Here is a 20,089-nt window from a genome sequence, read left to right as displayed (position 1 = left end):
GCTACGGATGTTAATCAATAGGAGAGAAACTGCATAAAATTTAAAAAGCATTTTTTATTTCACAGCAAACCATGCCGATGTAAACACGTGTAAATAGAGAAAAGTGGACAAACTAGCCTCTGAGTTTGCATTGGATGTTGCTTAACTATTGCACAGAGTTCTGAGAAGCAAATAACATGTCTGAGCTTATTGTAATTTCTCTTCGATCAATTTATTCACAGTATTAGTGGCGTTAGTGATTATCAAAAACACCAATTATAATTAAGTTGTGGTTCATCTGGACTTGAGCTGCATTTGTTCTCGCCTTTTGAAATCCTTCCAGAAATTATAGCTGATTATAGCATTGTTGAAAATGTTCTTATGACATGTTTTTTTTGTTGTTTTGTTTGTGAAACAATAGACGAATCAGGTGATCTTTGGTACAGTCATCATCATCTACATGTTTGAAACCTGACCCATCACTGCTTCAGCAGTAAGAAAATTAAATAACTTCTGAATTTACAACTCTTTTGACAAAAATGTACAGTGTCATGCAAATTTTAGAAAAATGTATTTTAAAAGGTGCAGAAGGTAGAACCAGCATTGAAACAGTCAGACGGTGTTGCCTGAGCATGTTAATAATGGCGACTGTAAATATCTGAAGACCATGATTGTGATGTCTTGAAAGTTAGGACTTCCAGTAAGGAGCAGACGGTCTTCCTCCATGTTTCTGTTGATGTCATGAATGTGGAGCCTTGTTGTCGCCTGTTTGGGGCATCAGCTGCTGCAGGAGCTCCACGTAGAGCTGAACACACACAAGCAGCGGTGCGTTTTTCTCTGCTCGTAGCAGCCTCGAGTACACACTCTTGTAGGTTTTCAGCAGCTCCTCGTCCTTATTGCTGGAGTGAACACATGCAGGAAGCGTGGAGAAACCGTCACATGATGATCAAGGCATCTCTACTACCTCTACAATCTTGCTCACCTAAGTTTGCGTTTCATTGTCGTCATCAGTTTGATCACTTGCAGTAACAGGAAGGAGAAACTTGGCTCAAACACGCCAATTAATTTGATCACTTCCTGGAGGTCTAGCCCGGAGGTGGGACTGGTGACCATGTCTGGAGACCCTGCTGAGTCAGCGCGGTCTGATTCACTCAGCTATGGAATGAGAAGAGACAGCAAAAAGATGAAGAGGCAAAGCTGATGAGGCACGAGGAGTGTTTCCTGTCTGCTACTGTTAAATCTACCTGGATCTGCTCCTCCTGCAGCTCTTTCTCAATCAGCTGGAAAGCGTGTTGAGTCTCTGTCATGATCTCCAGAGCTCCTGTCAGGCTCTTCAGCTTGGCAGTGCTGCTATTCTGACCTGTGGCGAAGAAGGTAAGAGTTCAGTCCCTCTCGTGTTCAGATGTTATCAATGTGATTTTTATCCAAAACAGCTCACAATATCTCATTCACACTGTGATGGAGGACGAGTGCATGACCTGCTGTCCCTCCTGGCAATCATACCTGCCATGGTAAACTCAGCGAAGGCCACCCTCTCCAGGAGCGTGCGCAGCAGCTCGCAGGGTGCATCTTTGAGGCTGAGGAACAAACTAACAGCCTTGCTGTAGTGAAGCTCAGCCAGGCTACGATGCTGCTTCCTCAAGTGTTCATTCCCCACCTGATGCACAAATACGACCAGAAACACCGACATCAATCATGAATTACGCGGCTATTGTATACGCGTATGCAACGCTTGTGAGACAAGACAACAGAATCATGCAGCAGATACTCAGAGTAAAGCAGGGTTCTATCTATGTTGTACCAGTTTCTGTGGTTTCCCACCTGGTTGCGGAAGCAGCTGTGGTACATGGAGGCCAGGCGGTGGTGGATGGTGGCCGCTCTGTACTGGTACAGCGGCTGGCGAGCTGACTCTGTCTGCAGGTCACAATACTTCAAAGACTTCATCATCGCCTCAGTCACCTCTCGCTCAATCTGGAAAAGCATGCAGGGAGATTTATTTAAAATTGTACATATTTCATTCACTTTATCCAGTTCATAAAATTCAATGGAAATGCAACATGAGCCTATATGCCTATGTTTATAACATGTACACATCTTTCTGACATCTATTCACCATGAGTGACATTATAATAGCAGAGCGGCCCTTTGGCCTTGGTGGGAGTCGGTATTCTCTGAGAGTTCCCTCCTTCAAGTTATTGTGTCTATGCTTGTTCCCAGAGTATCAGTGGAGGAGCTGCACAGTTAGGAGTCAAGGCAGCAGAATCCTCTTTGAGACGCATTGGAGGATGAACACAGTTTTTTTTTCACTCCACTCTTCTTTGAAATGCAGATTTTCACTGTCGACATTTTGAAGGCCATCTCTGAAGGTCCCATTTTAGATACAGTCACATGTAGGCCACAATCTCAGGATTTTCTCGAATGGTGCATGTATATTTTTTTTAATTTCTTATTTACTCTCTATTAGCTAAAGAGTTCTGACTCACCTGCTCCTGGGCCTTCCTGGACAGTGGAGCGTAGTCCTGTAGAAGTGTAGCGCGGGTGAAATAAGTGGTGGACAGCTCCCAGTTGACACTGTCCCACACTGCTGGGTGGCTCTCTCTGGTTGCCAATGACCTCATTGCCCGCAGATAGTAGTCTATGGCCTGAGGTGAAAAAAATTATATACTAGATGAAGTAAGTGGACCAAAGGGGATCATCAAGGTTTTAAACAAGGATTTGACCTTGATGCAGCACCTTGTTGTAGTATAGGGCCTCTTCAGGTGAGAACTCCCCTCTGCTCTGGTCTTCAGAGACGGCACAGTGGGCCTGAGCGCAGATCCTCATCAGCCTGCCAGTGTTACACAGCAGTAATGCTGTGTTGGTGCTGTCCCCGATGGCCTCAAAGTCCTTCATTCCTTTCTCGAAGAAGGCAAAACTCTTTTTCCACATCTCCTGCTCTGCTAGCGACACTGACTTCTTCGCTGGAGGGGACAGAAAGAGACGATGCAGCCAAAAAAGGGTGAGAAGGCCATTTTAAAAGGAAAACAAGGCAGAAAAAATAAATCTTGAGTTGTGTTCTGTCAAACTAAACTATTTATCAAATCAGACCTTCTTTCTCAGTCTGCACGGCGGCTGCTTGGTTCATATAATAGACTCCCATCTCGTTGCGGATGTTTCCCAGCCGTTTGAGCACCTGAGCCAGCTGATCAGAAGAGTTCTCCTTCAAGGCCTCAGAGATGAGCAGCTCGTATGCTGCCTCGTAGCATTTACAGCTAACAAAGAGCTGATACTCAGGGTCCATGGCCAGGTCTGTCGCCATGTTGAAGGCTAGAAAATATGTAAATGACAGATTAAGTCATCAACAATTGAATAGAGTGCAGCAACAAGACAAGACATTACAGGAAATCTCTGCATTTTGTAAATAATTGTGAATAAGTCGATTGTCTTTCTGCTGTGACTGACCCTGGCAGCTGCTCTCCCTGTGCAGACTGTGCAGGAGCTCCTGGTCCTCTTTGGTCTGGTAATTGTATTCTTCCAGGTAAGCTGCTCTGTTGTTGGCATTCTGGGCCAGCATCAACTGGATGTCCCCACACAGAGACAGGCACTGGCTGTGGAAGAGCAGCACCTGCGGGTGCAGCGTGCCGCTCACAGAACAATAGGCATCTGGAGAGAGCAACAGGGGGAGTGGAAAGCATAAGGTTCATTCTGTGAGTCAGCTCTAGTAGCAGAACGAACTGACTGACTAATTTGGTTGTTTCAATTATGCATGAATATCAAATGAATGTCTGAGTGGCAAAATGTGGACATTTGAGTTGTTAGGTGCGATCTGGAGCAAGATCAGTTTGATCAGATGATGTGTTTTAATAAAACAGCAGCTTGTTACATTCATTTAGTAAATTCTGATTTGATTTGTGAATAAATCATGAACACTTGTTGAAACATACAAAACTTTCACACAAAAATAAAGCAAAGTGCCCTAAAAGCTGCCCCAAAATTGAATGGGTTCTTCCTCCATGCTGCACCCACCACCACCACCACCACCACCACTAAATGTCATGTAAAGCAGCGAGATAGCTTGTGGGTTATACTGCTAATAGGACAGTTTTTGTTGGATGTAACAATCAAAGCAGTAGATGTGAGTGCTAAGCTCACCGTAGCACTGCAGAGACAATTTGATGTAGCGCAGGGCTCGGCCATATTTCAGCAGGTTAGTGGCTGCATCGGACAGGACGTAGTAGGCCTTGGAGGCTTTAAGGAAGAGCTGCAGCTTCATATGGTGCTGCCACGAGCCAGGGATCATCCCTGAGCGTGTCAGGTGTTTCAGGTCTGCCTGCAGGGGCTCCACTGAGAAAGACAAGTTAGTAGGATCAAGACTGACAAGTCATCCAAGCACTTTTGTCTGTATTCAGAAAGAGAAACTGATTTAGCTCAGTGTGTCCATGTCCTGTTTATGAACTTATATTACAGCAGCTAGGAAACGAGCCGGGACTGACCTCTTTCAAGAAGAGGAGAGATGCCTTTTTCTGCAGCACAGCCTCCGACTGCATTTCTTTCTTCATATTTGAGAGGAATGGGTGTGTTAGGGTCTGCAGCTGGGAGATCACTCTCCTTCTTCAGGCTGCTATCTACAGCCTTCAGCCCCTGGACAACAGATAATACATTTACACTGAATTACACATTTTACATGAATATGCACCGAAATCGACGTTCAAGCGTAGACATGCCTTTAGGACATAGCTCAAGACGTGTCTGCATCTCTCCTCTTTGTCTGGTGAAGCCGGGAAAGCACAACTTGGCTGCAAAGATTGGAAAAAAAGAAGAAAAAAAAAAGAGTTTATTCATTAAACACACACTTCAGTTGGAAATATGCTGTGTAACTGTTCCCTTGGATCTGTTTGCAAGGGAATGTCGTGAAACTCACTCTGATCAGGTGAGTGGATTTGTATTTCTCTGGGACCGACAGCTCCCCGACAGAGCGGATGACAGCTACAGCTTTACTATCAACCTGGGGGCTGGAGCAGTTACTGTAGGCGCCATTCTCATCGCTGTCCTCCGCCAGCTCCTCGTCTTCTTCCTCTACCTCCCTGTCTTCGTCACTGTAGCTGTCCTCTGAGCCACTGCTCCGGAGAGACTCCCCTCCGTCTTCCTCGAGCTGGAACAGCTCTGACAGCATGTAGTGGGCTGAAGCAATGATCTTAATGGAGAGGAGAGATAGAGCAGTGCCCCTCTATTAAAGAATGTGTTCTCCATCTTGTTCCTAAAGCTCAACCGTGCAAGATGTCCCGAGTTTCACACAGGATGGCTGGTTTCACCTTCACTGTTGTTCATGTAAATTTTACTCAGTGCTCATTAGAAATCTGGTTTTAGGAGAATGCACTTTTTACAAAGAATGCACTCTACCGTGAAGTAAGAGACATCTTTAACTTGTGAAATGGAAAATATTCACATCTTCTAAAAGAATAGGTATCTTGTACCCACAGTCTCACTTTCAGTGGGCATTTGTTGTTCCTGCTAGGTTACAAAACAGTCTTCCATCACTTAAACATTCCTGCAGAATGAACAGGTCTACCTGATTGGAAGCAAACAACTGTGACAAACATTAAGCCTGACTACAAAGTCCACTTTGAAGACTAAACTAGACTCTCTTTCACTCTGGTTCATCTGTTCTTACCTGAGGATGCCTGTCCAGATCCAGAAGTTTGACACAGTTTAAGAGCAGAGTTCTGATTGTGCCGTAGTGTTTCCTGTTCTGTCTGGCCTTCAGCATCAGGTTGCTCGCCACTCTACCACACAAAAAAATCACAGGATCAATGCTAATTATTTATCACGAAGTAAAATTACTTGCTACCTTATGTTGCGATTAAAAAGGCAGCTCAAATTTAGTTATCGCAAAACAGAGTTGTGTATGGTTATTTTTGACTCTTCATTGAACAAATAATTTCAGTTATATAAAAAAAAGAAAAGTCTGCCAAGCACCTACTTATAAAGTAAGACGGCCACAGGAAGAGTGAAGGGATTCTGACATTTCTCTTCTTCAGCCTCCTCACACAGAGTAGTGAGGTCATAAAGCTTGACAATATCGCTCCCGCTAGCTGACAAGTGGAGAAATAACAAACATGAGAATGCTAGAAGACGGTCAAGAACGTGACATTTAGAAATAAAACAATGTCATCGCCCACCTTTAAAAAGCCAGTAGGTGTGACCCTCTTTGGTGCAGTTGGACTTGAGGAAGGAGAGGATATTTTGAGCTATGTCTTTCACCACCCTTGTGGAGAAAGTAGAGTTCTCAAGATGGGGAATGTCCTCGGTTTTTATCATCTCATATTTCTGCAGCGAAGAAAATGACCACGTGTTTATTACAAAAGTATGAGGGCTGTTAGAGAGTTATATTTATGATTTAATACTGGCCCACCTGAACGATGCCATTGACGTGAAAGCACATGACAAGTTCTGGAACATTGCACATCAGATTGTCGAGCCAGTAGTCGATACCTGTCAGAATATTGATTGGCTTGTTGTTGTCCCTGGAAAAAAAAAAATAGAAACCCAACAACCGATAAAAGACTGCCCAGGAGTAAACACGTAGAATCTATGTGGATTTTGGATAAGGATGCAAAGTGTTGTGTTTATAAAGGAACATAAGATCATGTCATAAATGTTACATCCTGGACAGAGCAAATAAATGAAAAGATCAACCTGAGTTTAAGACTGACGGCTGGATAGCGACCACCTCCGAAAATAGGCATGTTGGACCCAACCAGCATGTGGATATCTTCAAAAGTCCACATGATGTTTCGCACAAAGTCATTTCTTAAACCCTGTAAAGTAAGAAGATACACTTATCACTTTGTTAGGTGCACCTATACAATGAATGCAGTTTTAGCCGTCTAATGACTCCTCTCGTCATGGGCCTGATAGTGTTCAGTTATTGGTTTATTCTGACAACCGAGAGTGAACAAAATATTAATGGGTTCAATTTAACAGCACCACAAACGACAACCTCTAAAATTGCCTTTAAACTCAATCAACCCCTTCCTGAAACAGTTTTAAGTGAACATTATAAACCTGATGAAGTGAGGTTGTAACTGTGGAACATTCAGGCTGAGTAAAAGGTTACACTACCTGACTGTTCTCCCCTTCATTGAAGAGTGTCAGGAGGTTTTGCTCTTTGGGTACTGATGTGACTTGGCCCAAAGCGAACTGGCTGTCCACAGAAACACTTTCCTGCTCATTTGACAATAGCAGTGTTTATAGTTTTAGTAAATTCCATCAAATGCAGACGCAGCAGTAAATAATTCATAAATAACTGATTGAAAGCCAAGAGAAAAACCTGCATATTAAATTTACCTGAGGGGGAAAAAAATCCCACGTTTTCAAAATAAGTAGTAAGAATGTGAACCCTCTCTTGGAATTTGCAGTCTTTTCAACATGCAATATTTTTTTCCCAGTGAAAATTGTGTCTTGTCAATTCAGAAAAAAAACTTTGATATCTTTCCTTCGGGTGATATGACATAATTTCATGAGGCTGACTCTCGTGGTGGACAAATAACAGCTCATCTACCTGTTTAGCTGCTGACTCTTCAGTGTCGGAGGGTGTGCTGGTGAAGGTGGTGGGCCATGAGGAGCTATACTCCTCTGCCCCCCTCTCCTCCTCTCCTTCATTCAGGTTGTCTGGTACAGGCTCAGCGGCGCCATCACCATTTATACTGCAGGAAACCCAAGCCATTAAAAAGATGCATGTAAGTGAACTCTTGTGGCTTGAGTGATGTCCAGAACTCACCTGTAGTATAGGAACTTTGAAAGGATTGCTTTCTGATACCAATGCTCTTTACTCTTCTTTTTCCTCTGCCATTTCTGATCCATCAACCGCTGATAAAACTCTTTGAGCCACGTCCAATCTCCCGTCTACACGACACACAAACACAGCAGTGGGCATCTTATTAAGACACACATTCATCGCAATGAAATATCTGGGATCCCAGCTGTACCTGAGAGGATCTCATGAAGAGCTCTTGAATGTCCAGCTCATCCAACAGCAGGGTCCGACCCACGCGATGAACGGCCATACTAACATGGGATTTGCTGTATGGGATTTTCAGAAGCTTCTTGATGTTCTGAATGGGTCAGGAAACAGTGTTTGTGATGTTGTGTGTGTTTCAGATGCAAAGAGAGAAATGTTGCCTTTGCTACAGCTCTACAAACCTCTGAGTCTGACACAACATCCACATCATCGCCGATGCAATCGATGAAATCATAGGCCATCCCAAAACTACAAAAAAGAGATGGCAATTCATGACTTGTAGAATAGAATATTTATGGTATTGAGTCCAATAACCCAAATATAAATGGAGCTGATTGAGGAAATGCCAGCAGAACTCTCAGCTACATACTACACAACATGTGATTATTCACCAAATATCTAGTTTGCTAGTGTTACAGGACAAAGGCATGGTGCCCGAATCCTCTGCAGTCTGATATTATACACAGCTTCTGATATGACTACACCAAAATGTATTGATCAGTCTTTATGAGTGCATTAAGACCAGCAGAACAAGCCAACAATTAAGCAGAGAGAAATACAAAAGTGTCCACTCCCAGCAAAAGCATAGTCTGCCAGTGTATTAGTACACATACTGCAATTTATCCTAACCAAACTATAACAAATACATGCATATCGAAGTATTAGAATGTATCTCCAAAGCAATAAAGTAAACAGAAAATTACTTTAAATGAAGGAAAATGATGAGAAATACAGAGTATTTTTTAAAGCTGGGGCCTGAGCAACATGGCTGAAAATCTACTAATTAAAATTTTTTATCTTAATGTCCACACTTTAATAACGATCATGGCAAAACAGGTTGAATACCGACTCATTTTTTTTTGTCTCCAGGGTTTCAGTTGTGTCATGTTGTTAATGCAACTTATATCTGTTAAACTATACAATATGATGATGCCTGTTTATGATAAAGTCTCCATTGCCAATACATGTTACTATTGTTTTACAGACCAAGCCAAATGTCTGTAATTTGAAATATTGAAGAGTAGCAGTCGATAACTGGTGATATCCTCCAAGGTTTCATCAAAGCAATAAAAAAACTGGTTCAGGAAAGGTTCCTTACTTCTGTAAGAGAGCGTTCTTCACCTACAAATGCTCTAGAAGAAACACAAACCTTGCTGCAGAGATCATCAACCATGGCAGAAAACACATACCTAGAAAAGGGTTTGCTTTTACTGCTGGACCCCAACACTGTGGTGCCAGCGCTGCCCAGTTGGGGGTTCTCTCTCAGCCAGTTGGCAGGAGGCAGCTTGAGGTCTGTCTTCTCCTGCAGCAGGGCATAGCTGGTGGGAGGTGGGGCAGCAGAGTACTTGACAACAGCTCGGCTCTTGATCTCACTGTTGCCAGAAAATATGGCAGAGTCCTCCAAAAATAACAAAGCATAATGTTGTTATTGTTCAAATCATCATCATGCATTCAAATTATGTTAGATGTTGGTCACCGAGTTATCGATAAATATTTAAGAAGGTGAATCTCGAATATTGGTTTATAAACTAACATGTTTGCTGTTCTCTCCTGCATTGATTGAGCCACTGTTTTCTTCCTTGGCGTTATCCACGGGGACCCCTGGGTCTCTGTCTCCAGCCGATGCGCTCATCGTGGACACATAACTGTTCAAACATGAATATACACATTGGTGATCTCTACATAAATGGACAGCCTATTCTTGCCATGGACCACACATGGTCAATCTAATGTTAAACATTATGTCATGGAGCGAGATACGCCAATGCATGTCAATAAAGTTGTCTCTAGTTTGTTAGCTTGACAAGCTAGCTCCTTTACAACGCAACTAGAGGAGACGTTAAAAAAGTAAAGTTACAATACACAATTTGCAATAAAAGTTTAACGACACTAACATGGTTTGGTCACCCTTTATAATGCGTAGTCCTTACATTATTTGGAACTTGAGCCCAAAGCTTCTCCTCCTCCTCCTCCCATCACCAGCCAGGCTGTTGTCAAAGCACACGCTCGTGCAAAGATTGAGAGAAACACTTCCGGTTTCAGGGGCAAACTAACAACTAATTTCATTATTTTAACACACTAAATAACTATTTTCCCTTTTAAATAAAAATCCAAAATGATTACCGTTATTAGTTGAATAAGCGGCAAAGTTTTAGAGACTTTCGGCTGATGAGACTTTCGTGAGAGACACAAATAAACCGGAAGTGCTTCTAGAGGTCCCGTTTCTAGAAAAATTGAGCGTATTCTAGTCCTGTTGCATTTTATTCTGAAATCTCGATTCTATTTAGATTATTATTGTTGACCAACTCCTCTGTGTATGCGTTTACTTAATTAATTTAATAAAAACAACAATAACAACTATACATGTATTTTAATGTGTGATCACATTAGCATATTAATGTATGTAAGTTATGATATTATGTTATACGATTGGAAGATTCCATCGGTAAGCAGCTGAGAGAGAAGGGAGGAGCTGCGGAGGGGAGGAGGCTTCAGACTCAGCTGACAGCTATAAGTTTCAATCAACTCTCGTGTTTGGTCAAGCCAGATATTAACAGAGAGGTCTTGGAAATAGGACTGAAAAGCTTTTCGTGGGACAGAAATCGGAACAAGAGATATTTAGGTGAATTATCATGGGAAGCTGGAAGAATCACGTGCGGGTCCTTCTGCAACGTAGAGACCAAACCGAGAAAGTCCCGTACTTTGGCGTCTTCACAAGCTGTATGATTACATTTTCTGAACTTTTCAACTCATGATGACGATACGTTCATCCACTTGCTCCCTAATCTCTGTTTTTTTGTTCTTGTTGTTTTTTTAAGTGTCTCGGTTGGAAGAACGGTTTGAAATCCGAAAAGAAATTCTAGACGATGTCCAGTCCAAGAGGTTAAAATACAAAATATTTGTGCGCTCCTCTACTGCTGGTCCGGTTAGATTTTCAACCTGCTTTTTTAAAATTATCATTATTATTATTATTATTATTACTATTTCAGTTTAGGTGGAGTAGAAGCTGGTGGAAACATTAAACTGCTTCAACTCCAGCTAAGAGAAAGTGAACATCTGGCTGAAAAGGTGAGTTTAGAAAATACAAGTTTAATAAAACAAACATAATTTGCATCAATATGTCATCAAATGAAACAAATTGCAATAATAACAGGTTTCGCTGCTGGACATTTGATTCATACTGTGCCATTGGATGCTGTACCTAAAATGGAATCATACAGCAGTAAGAGAGCTTGACATGAGCATTGTAGTTAGTGTGTGGGGGCATGACCTTTGACCTGTGTAATATTGCTTGTAGGCTGTCCATCATTTAATTAATTCTTCTTTGCTGTTCTCCTCAGCTGTCTCAGACTGTCTCTGACTTGACAGCTGTCTTGTATTTGAAAGAAGATGAACTACAGTACAGGAGGACCCGGTAAATTCAATGGCTATCAGAGTTTGAAACTCGTGCATTTGTTCAGCAATGTCATATTAAGGAATGGAATGGAATTTTTTTTTTTTTAATCTTAAACATAATTACCAAGCCTAACGTTGCGCTGTGAACAAACTACCTCTAGGGTCTTGTTAGAAACTTGGGCATTTATGACCAAATGGATGTACTTATGTAGTGTAACCTCAAATTTCTGTTGCATAAATGTTGATAAAGCCGTGAAAAATCAAAATGTCATATTTAAATGTTTCAGTGTTTCCCGTTACCACCAAGAGGCACTTGCTCTGGCTTTAGGGAGCAACACCCTGAAGATGAAACTTTCAGAATTTGAGTTCATCATTGAATGTCAAGCCAAAGAGCTGGCAGCCATGTACATAGAGCAGAGCGAACTAAAAGATGGACTGGCACAAGCTAGGAGAGAGAAAGAAGAACTCCTGCAACGATGGCTGGAGGAGAAGAGGGAGCAGGCAGAGAGGCTGAACAAATACAACGATGCCCAGGAAAGGTACGCCATTGTCAGCGGAGACTGTGCTTGCAGCCCTGTTCCCAATGACAGTTTAAGCTATCAGTGATGACTTTGTTGTGCAGGTGGCAGCGTTTGGCCAAACAGCTGAGGAAGCACCTCCGTAAGGAAATGCAAGGTTACAGTCCCACAGTGACCAACTCTTCTTGAAATGGAACGGCAGAAATGTCTCCACCAACCTCAATGTAAGAATCAGTTTTCTCTTTTTTTATGATGGAATGCAGTAGAGTTGATGAATGGCTTTGTCTTAATTTTTTAGCGGGATCAACTCGAAAACTTCTGCAAATATTTTGAATGTGACTGCAGATTTTTATCTATGACTTTGATCTCTGCGTCTGCTCTTTTCTCCCACTTGAATCTCTCAGATCTCACTTTGATCTGAGTTCTCACTTTGGTCTAAGAATTAAATGAGTAAGTGGCCCCCCGGCCTGACCTAGGGCACCTTGGCAAGAACACAGCTTATGAACACAATAATAATCATAAAGGACCAGCACACTGATTTTCTTGACCTATATATCAATGCTAGATTTTAATATTTCACCTAATGATAATGCTGCTGGTTTTGTGAGTATTTGAAGGGAAAATCCCTCTTTTTTTTCCCATTCATTTATGCTGAAGCCCAATCAAACTAGATAGTACTATACCTGACAAATAGGAAACACCTCCTCTTTTTTATTTATTTTTTTTACAATTTCACTGGTACATCCATTTTATGTAGATATTTCTTTCTTCTCATGCTACCTATTGTTGTTTTAATTGTAAATCAGTTTCCTCTTTCTAATTTACTTTTTATGTGGTTATTTAACCCTAATACACTGATTTTTGAAGTACTGAAACCCTGTACTTGTTAAACATATAAGATTTACAGGTTCAAATTGTGCACTTACATTTATTCTTCCCTTGCTGGTGTTACAGCAGAAGTTATGACCTTAAAGTTGATTTACAGTTCATTTAATGAAAGGCACAATAGTGATTATGCTTGTGACTTAATGATGAGGCAGCGATTGATTGGCTTCATTCACGCAGTCTGTGATCGCCTGTGTTCCTTCTTAACTTTGGCTCCAGCACCTCTGTTGCTTTTAGCTTTTGTAATATGATTGATTTACATTCCTCATTTGTTGAGGATTACATTTGCTCCTCTTGAGTTAAGTATGCTACCTGGGGCGTCTCTGTTTGGAATTATCTCATGCTAACACCCTCCCATTCATATTTGTGCTCTTGCAACAAAACTAGGACACCCACCTGACCAGCTGATAACTACTGAGTCACCTGCAGTGGTGGTAGTTTGGTTTTGTCAAGCTAGCTTACTTAAAATCCTGGATACGATGAACTCGCTTTGTGATACAGGCAACTGGTTCTGTAGTATCACATGTACCAGGAGGATGAGGCAGCAAGTCCTGCAACACATCTCAAGTACACTGAGGTTTATTTTGTTACTGAACGTGAACACGCCTAACGGCATCAGCAGGCAGCTCTTTTTCTCAGTTTTCACCTGATTTGTTACATATGTTTTGAAGCACAACTAGAGAACTTATTTTTTGTGTCGCTTCTCTTGTCCTCAGATAAACACCAAGGGCGGCTTTGCTTCACTTTGGCAAAAGTCTGATAATGTTTCGGATCCTAGTGATGACTGGACAAGGATTGACCTCTTTGACCCCGTTACACTTGGTGTGTGGGAAAATCATGTGGGACTCCAGAGAGATGACAAAGCAGTGACGAGGAATAGGAACAAATTGTCTTTTGTCTGTTTTCATTCATTTCAAACAGTTTTTGTTTTGTTTTTTACTGACGACTAATTCCTCATTAGAAACTTTAAAAAAAATCAGTCTTTTTTTTTTCCAAAATGATGTCAGTTACACTCCAGTTAGCTAGTCACGTTTGCACTTTGCACCGACTGAATTTTATCTGCTGTCATATCAGTTAAAGGAGGTGGTGTTACAGCACATCCGGGATCTCTATATTGACGGTGTGTGTTTATTTGAACTTAAAACTACCCTTGCTTGCAAAGAACATGGTACAAGACATTTTAATTGTGTTGCGAATATGAAAAGAGTCCTGAAATCTATCACTCTTTGATCTCTAAAGATCTCTTTTTAATGTTTTAAAAACCTCCTTTGAATTAAATCATTTAACGCGTCTCATTAAGAATCTACATCTATTCAGACGATATTGTATTGGGTTTTTATAGCACATTGTTGAAAATAAAGTCAGACAACAAATTTTGTGTTCCAAGTGATTTTATTTTTGTCAACAAGTCTCACGAACAAATAATTCTAACAACTAAACATTTAATGTGATGTCATTTGATATTTGATACAATTATTACTTGTCACAAATGTTTAAAAAAATTCCAACAGTTCTCGTTCTTCTCCAGGGCAAGTTGAGGTCGCATTTCAGGTTGAATGTTTTCAACATGTTTCCATAGTCACCAGTGATTACATTAGTTGGTGCGTGTGTGTGTGTGTGTGTGTGGGTGGGTGGGTGGTGGTGCATTTACTAAAGTCCTAGGTGAACTGAACGCTAAAAATATTTGTGTCAAAATGGTAAAAGGTAAAGGGAAATATTCTCCAATGAGCAACGACTGCAAATGGGTAAGAAATCCCTCATTTTATCACACTATCATATCAGATTAGGAATATTTATAGACTGGCATGCAGACTTGCTTTTTGACTTTTGACTAGTGAGTCCAATGACTTTTTAGTAGTAGCCATGAGTGACGAAACTCTGACAGTCTCAGAGTTCTCTTTTTGTCCTGACCCCTAGATCACAGCAAAGTAAGCCATAGTTATTTTCACCGTTCCTGTCAAGATGCTGTCATCCAGTGCTCCCGACCCTTTAGATTCAGCACCCTCAAAATCTGCACTGCACTTACTGGAGGCGCCAACAAGACGCACGCTAAGTTTGACATCAATCTGATGAACCAGTGCAGAGATAATGGAGTTACAGACATACTGACACCCGGATGATATCCCAGAGCATCGAGGCTATCCAGGCGGAACCCTGAGTCATCTCAGAACGCATTCTGGTCTCAGTGCAGCCTTAGAGACATCAATACAGACTGACATCACAGATTTACTGACATCGCAGAGGAACCTGAACAAGATCTTAATAGTTTCGGGATTTAAATGTGATCTGGGATATAAGATCGAAGGACAGGCAGAATGTGTTAACGTTGCCAAAATGGCAAGAGGCAAAGGGCAGTGTTGTCCTTCAGGTTGCAATGACGGCAGATGGGTAAAAGGCTTTTCATTTGTTACGCAATGAGATCAGTTTATTTCCAAAAATTTACATTTAAGATGAGTACACTTTCTTTTTTTTAGTTTGCGCATTCAAGTTTACCAAGAACAGAGACGAGGAACCGCGAGACCTCTACAACCACTGGTGTGATGCTGTCTCAGGTTAAAGCTTCATTGCCACAGGCGTGTAGCTTCGAGCGATATCCTAAATGGAAAACTAAGCAGGTGTGCCTGAAGAAGATGCTATGCTTTGTATGATACTTCTCATTATAGGCATTGCCGAAGGCTCTTAAAGCGTTTGGAATATTTATTTGCATGTTCTATGGAAGCATATCCGTGACTGTGTTCATTGTTACGGTATTTTCCGCTGACTGTCTTCGTGGCTCTCTTTTCAGATAACCATTGAGTACCCATTTTCACACCATGACAACAAGCGTGCCTTCAAAGGTGACATCATTGTTTTCAGTCATGTGAGTATGACAATAGTGTCGTGAAAGCTTTGGAATCTTCCAAATGATGATGTCGACCTCTGTATCTAGATTTTTGTATTTTCATGTCGTACTTCATTCAGGGTGTGAGACGCAGACAGTTCGATGATCGGAGAGAGTATGACTCCAACTTCGGTCTGGACCATGAAAGCGCTAACAGCCGGCCTGATGAGACCAAGACTTATAACTCAGCCTACAAATCTGACTTTGAGGCACACCAGGGTGTTAGTGTTCCAACCAGGAACAGGCGGTTCCCACGTAACCACCTGAAAAAGTGCACGGAGGCAGCTTTGGAACAAGCAGGGGAGAAGTTCATGTGGTTTGGACGAAGCGACTTTGAGACTCCTCAAGTGTTGCCGGCTCCAAACCATACCAGCATCTTCCGCCCCTTAGAATAATGTTACATCTCAAGATGGGCGGAAATGAAAGATGTTGAGTTGCTGTAAACCGTGTGGATCATCTCATTCACACTTTCTTAATACTAAAGGGAACCTTCTCTTGTTTTGGATGTCTGGTGTTTGAGTGGGCAGAGAGAGAGAGAGAGAGAGAGAGAGAGAGAGAGAGAAAGAGAGTGAAGGAGTGAGAGAGAGAGAGAGATCAGCTAATGGTCGAGAGACATTAGCCCATAATAATGATTAACAGAGACATGATAGGCAAACCAGAATGAGTGAGTATTCAGGGTAGGGGTGTATCCAACAGGACATCATTATCTGTTTCCAAATAGTAAATCAGAAGTAGGTGTGATCTTGACAGGAAGTGACTGTTGTATTTATTTTATTTTTTTAAACCAACAAAATTTTAATGAAATCTCTGGATTCAACCTTCACTCCCTTTTAATGTAGGATGCTGAACAGCCTGAAACTACCCCCCCCTCCCTCTCCCTCTCTATTTCTTCAGTTTGACTGGCCAGCTGGATAAAAATAAAAACAGCTCTTATTAATAAATACTGTATTTCTTTTTTTAAATGAAAACTAGGTATTGTGTTGCATTTTACCAGTTAAACTTTGCCGTCTTAAAAAGACCCTTCTGATTTTCTATGATAAACCCTTCCTGCCAATCTGAAAACATCCTTATTCCTTGATAATTATTATTTCACACATGGGAATCTCCAAACTCCCCTAAGTTCCCGGGCCTTACAACTAAAAACTACATGTTTGAGGCTTTTTTTGCTTTTGTGGGTTTGCCAGAAATGTAGCTGACGGCAAGTTTTGTTGTCTTGGTGCACTCAGAGACGGCTCCGGTAACTTTTTTTTTTCTGCGAGCAGTGGGCGGGGCTCGGATTATTATGCCAGTGCAAAGATTCATGGGAATGCTTTTTTTTGCTGTTGTAGAAATTGTTTCGGTTAATATTGTTTCGGAGTTTAAATCGTTGTGAAAGATTAACTGTGTGCTTATGGTCTTGGGTTTGAGATTGAAAGGGCAGAAATTACAGATAGGATTCTTCATAACTCTTATTCAGTTAGTATGTAACTGGGGATCAAAGCAGCCAGAAATCAAAGATGGACAGTATTTACAGGCTGTCATGACGGGCAGAATGACTGAGGTCAAAGTCAGATATTAGGGAGACTTTTTAAGCCATACAAACTATGGCCCTGCCTCTTAAACAAGGGGCACGACACCAGATAAAGGGCTGAGGCCTGTCAAAATGACCTCACATTATGATTGGATGGCTTTGATGTTTTGTGACATCACACAACCTTTCAATCAATGTAAATAAATTCAAGGAAATTGTACAACTATTTTGATTATGTGCACCCCCCCCCGCGAATTCGATCAAACTTAGTGACAGACACTAGGGTCAAAGCTCTGAGATGAACAGAATGACTGAGATCAATGAACAAAGATTTTCCTGGAGTTCCAGTGACGTTGCACAATCCATGGCCTGCCCCTCAAACAAGGGGTACTGCATGAGTAGCAACAATCCTAAATTCAAATGTATGGAACGTCATTATTTTTATTTTTGCATTTTCATGTCATCGTCATAGAAACAGCTCAACACGGCTGTACTAGTTTAGCATTAATTTTATGCCACTGAAGAGCCTGCTGGCAGGTATACATTTTGCCAGTAGAGGGCAGCAGCCCAGCGTTAGCTGATCTAAAGATCCTCTGATTTGTTCGTCAGGTAATTTGAGTGAGCAGTGTGATAACTTGTGAAATGAGCACGCTCTATGATTCTAAATATGATTTTACTCAACGCATATTTACACAAAAACACCAAATAAGAGTATGCAAATTAAAATAAGTTTGATGACATAACGCATGGTTTTGTTTCACCCCTGTGGATGAAAGTGATGCATGTGTGTGTGAATTGGCCCAGAGAAGGAAGCGTGGGAGTGAATGTAGGAGAACACTACTCAGAGAAAAGCACTTAAGTGATGAGTATGCCCAACCACTCTCTCCAAAAGCTGATGTTTTCTCCAGAGTGCATTTGGACCAGCTGCATTCTTTCTTTAAATACCCACCAGGGAAATGAGTTTTTCTCACAAGCTTTCTTTCAGCTGGAGTAATTAGCTGATCCCCATACAGTCGTGACCTAGGGATTTGTTTCACTTTTCAAAGGTGGACTAGATCTCACAGTTTTTAAACGGCGAGAAGGAAAGCTGTGAAACATCCATCTGGAGCTGCTGCCGTTTGAGATTTCACTTTGAGATGATCTCATGCATTGCTGCCAAAAATCTGATCCCCTGATGCAGGTGCACGACTGACACAGAGTTGCATGGCGAAAACAATACTAGTGCGGGGATGAAAGAAATGCTTAATTTCAGTCCTTTTTTTTATTTTGCTTTTTCACTGAGATTGTAACATATAGCATTGGTCGGATCACGCTTGAATTAACCCTCAAAGTGGTGTTGAGTGTGAAAGGAGTGTTCATTAATGAAAAAACAGCTGCGCTCTTGTTTGACAGTTGGTTCTGTCTAGTCTCGACTGCTTGTCTGACACTTCTGTCCTGTGGGTGCAGTTTGCAGACTCCACTTTCCATTGGACTTGCCACAACTTGAACGACTCCTCCGCACATAAGCCACTTCATAATCAGAGAGCCTCATTAGCTCTGTCAGAATGCCGCTGATGCTTTTAATACTTCGCAAGGCCGCAAGTGTCATATACATGTGTCGTGTAAAACCACCGCTTGCTGCATTATCAAATCTTTAACCCAAGGACAAAAGACACATCTCAGTAAACAAGCGTTGAACCACCAAAGCCTTGCACCTCATGAATATTAAATCAGACACTTTGAATCCTACCTCTTTGGTGTTCGGAGGCCCTTGTCTGGATTCTTACCATTTGCTGTGATTTATTCGCAGGTGCTGTGTCTCTTTGATGTGTTGAGTTGAGAGGTTTTGCACCTGTTAGAGGGAGAAAAAAGCTCTGAAAACAAGAGGGGGATTTGCCAGACAGTTGAAATAACAGCAAGTATTTGTGCTGCTACGGTATATTTTATGTGTTTGGGGGTTTTGTTTTTTTCTTTTTTTTTGGTTGTTGTTTTTTTCTTTTCGTAATGAGCACCACAAAATAATTTTTTCGTCAAACAATATCAATCTTTTTTCCTCTTTACTCGTGTCAGTTTTGGCATCTGTTCTGACGCTGCCAAGTTGTGCATTCTGTCCATTACCTATTCATTACAGATGTGACATGAAAAGAGAGTTGCCATGGAGACGCCATACTTAAATGACATCTTTCAAACGTTTTTATTTCTGTTTATTCTTTTGCCAATTATAAGTAATGTCTCACTGCCCTGGTTTCTTTCTGATTTTTTTTCCCACTGCTTTCTTTTGATATTCTTAAAAAAAAAAAAAAAAAAAAAAAAAAAAGGGTTTCAAGAATCACAGTGTGACCTTTCTTGATGTCTAATGTTTCTTTGTGTTCAAACAAATCTTGTCCAAATAATAATGTCACTGCAATTTCTGTCAGCAGGGTTAAACTACCTTTCTGCAAGGTTCCATCCCAGTTATTCCACTTGCAGTATTTCATATCCTCTAACTGTCTCACTTTTCAGGCAGACAGTAGGGTTCAGTCCCCCGCGGCAACCTTGTGGCCCTTGTTCCAGTAATGGTCAGGGGGCCCTCCAGAGTCTGACGGCGGTGATAAAGGTTGCTGGCTATCTCATTTCCACAGAGGACAAGATAACATGCTGAGAACATTCCCATCACTCAAGGAGTTTGTTCAGAAGAGATAAACCCCCACTGCCATCACACACACACACACACACACACACACACACACCTACCTGCTAAATCTCAGCTCAGTGAGTGTGTGTGTGTATTCGTATGTTTATGCACCGCACACACGTTTAGATGGAGTAGCATGGAGATTGCAGTCATATCCAGGCCTGCTTTTAGTTGCAGCTGTGAGATCCGCTAGCCTGACATCATGGCATTGAGCACAGCTGCAGAGACATGGCCTCTGAAGACTTATGCTAGCGCTAATTCACATTGC

General features: G+C 41.5%; 3 protein-coding genes across 6 annotated transcripts; 2 read left to right on the top strand and 1 right to left on the bottom strand.

The window, feature by feature from the left end:
- Positions 1-36: 36 nt before the first annotated feature.
- Positions 37-10,133, bottom strand: edrf1 (erythroid differentiation regulatory factor 1). 4 transcript variants are annotated; one of them, XM_086179947.1, is made up of 26 exons: positions 9,874-10,133; positions 9,513-9,624; positions 9,169-9,377; positions 8,161-8,227; positions 7,947-8,072; positions 7,739-7,863; positions 7,520-7,664; positions 7,081-7,185; positions 6,655-6,776; positions 6,371-6,482; positions 6,138-6,285; positions 5,939-6,050; positions 5,630-5,741; positions 4,880-5,152; positions 4,683-4,754; positions 4,452-4,599; positions 4,111-4,302; positions 3,421-3,621; positions 3,067-3,285; positions 2,713-2,939; positions 2,463-2,621; positions 1,801-1,950; positions 1,483-1,636; positions 1,224-1,339; positions 962-1,134; positions 37-878 (listed from the first exon to the last, which is right to left on the bottom strand). In XM_086179947.1, exons 2-26 carry the CDS (start codon positions 9,609-9,611, stop codon positions 719-721), a joined length of 3,726 nt encoding a protein of 1,241 aa, XP_086036073.1. In that variant the 5' UTR covers positions 9,612-9,624; positions 9,874-10,133; the 3' UTR covers positions 37-718. The 4 variants fall into 4 exon arrangements, with proteins under 4 accessions (XP_086036073.1, XP_086036072.1, XP_086036075.1 ...); XM_086179946.1 differs by having other exon boundaries at positions 9,910-10,132; XM_086179949.1 differs by having other exon boundaries at positions 7,081-7,182; positions 9,910-10,132.
- Positions 10,134-10,491: 358 nt separating this feature from the next.
- On the top strand, positions 10,492-12,116 carry LOC147247386 (autophagy-related protein 16). Its single transcript, XM_086180494.1, has 6 exons — positions 10,492-10,699; positions 10,798-10,861; positions 10,969-11,047; positions 11,320-11,393; positions 11,662-11,913; positions 11,997-12,116. Exons 1-6 carry the CDS (start codon positions 10,612-10,614, stop codon positions 12,079-12,081), a joined length of 642 nt encoding a protein of 213 aa, XP_086036620.1. The 5' UTR covers positions 10,492-10,611; the 3' UTR covers positions 12,082-12,116.
- A 2,843-nt stretch (positions 12,117-14,959) lies between these two features.
- Positions 14,960-16,513, top strand: tex36 (testis expressed 36). Its single transcript, XM_086180452.1, has 4 exons — positions 14,960-15,165; positions 15,252-15,392; positions 15,563-15,637; positions 15,739-16,513. The coding sequence occupies exons 1-4, from the start codon at positions 15,112-15,114 to the stop codon at positions 16,051-16,053; spliced, it is 585 nt and encodes a 194-aa protein (XP_086036578.1). The 5' UTR covers positions 14,960-15,111; the 3' UTR covers positions 16,054-16,513.
- The last annotated feature ends 3,576 nt before the right edge of the window (positions 16,514-20,089 follow it).

The sequence above is a fragment of the Aulostomus chinensis genome, chromosome 16, assembly GCF_037954235.1.
Source record: "Aulostomus chinensis isolate RoL2024-O1b breed Wild chromosome 16, RoL_Achi_v1.0, whole genome shotgun sequence".
NCBI classification, from domain to species: Eukaryota; Metazoa; Chordata; class Actinopteri; order Syngnathiformes; family Aulostomidae; genus Aulostomus; species Aulostomus chinensis.
The sequence above is the reverse complement of the archived record's forward strand: the minus strand, read 5'-3'. Positions and strand labels throughout refer to the sequence as shown.

Bases quoted from the DNA above. Each gene is read 5' to 3' on its own strand.
- edrf1 (XM_086179947.1), bottom strand. From the start codon at position 9,611: ATGAGCGCATCGGCTGGAGACAGAGACCCAGGGGTCCCCGTGGATAAC. The intron at 7,186-7,519 runs GTAGATGAGCTG...TTGTCAAATGAG, and splicing joins AAGAGTCAGCAGCTAAACAG to CAGGAAAGTGTTTCTGTGGA. The intron at 2,940-3,066 runs GTCTGATTTGAT...TGTCCCCTCCAG, and splicing joins CGTGCAGACTGAGAAAGAAG to CGAAGAAGTCAGTGTCGCTA.
- LOC147247386 (XM_086180494.1), top strand. From the start codon at position 10,612: ATGGGAAGCTGGAAGAATCACGTGCGGGTCCTTCTGCAACGTAGAGAC. The intron at 11,048-11,319 runs GTGAGTTTAGAA...TGTTCTCCTCAG, and splicing joins GTGAACATCTGGCTGAAAAG to CTGTCTCAGACTGTCTCTGA. The intron at 11,394-11,661 runs GTAAATTCAATG...TAAATGTTTCAG, and splicing joins CTACAGTACAGGAGGACCCG to TGTTTCCCGTTACCACCAAG.
- tex36 (XM_086180452.1), top strand. From the start codon at position 15,112: ATGGCAAGAGGCAAAGGGCAGTGTTGTCCTTCAGGTTGCAATGACGGC. The intron at 15,166-15,251 runs GTAAAAGGCTTT...TCTTTTTTTTAG, and splicing joins GTTGCAATGACGGCAGATGG to TTTGCGCATTCAAGTTTACC. The intron at 15,638-15,738 runs GTGAGTATGACA...TACTTCATTCAG, and splicing joins ACATCATTGTTTTCAGTCAT to GGTGTGAGACGCAGACAGTT.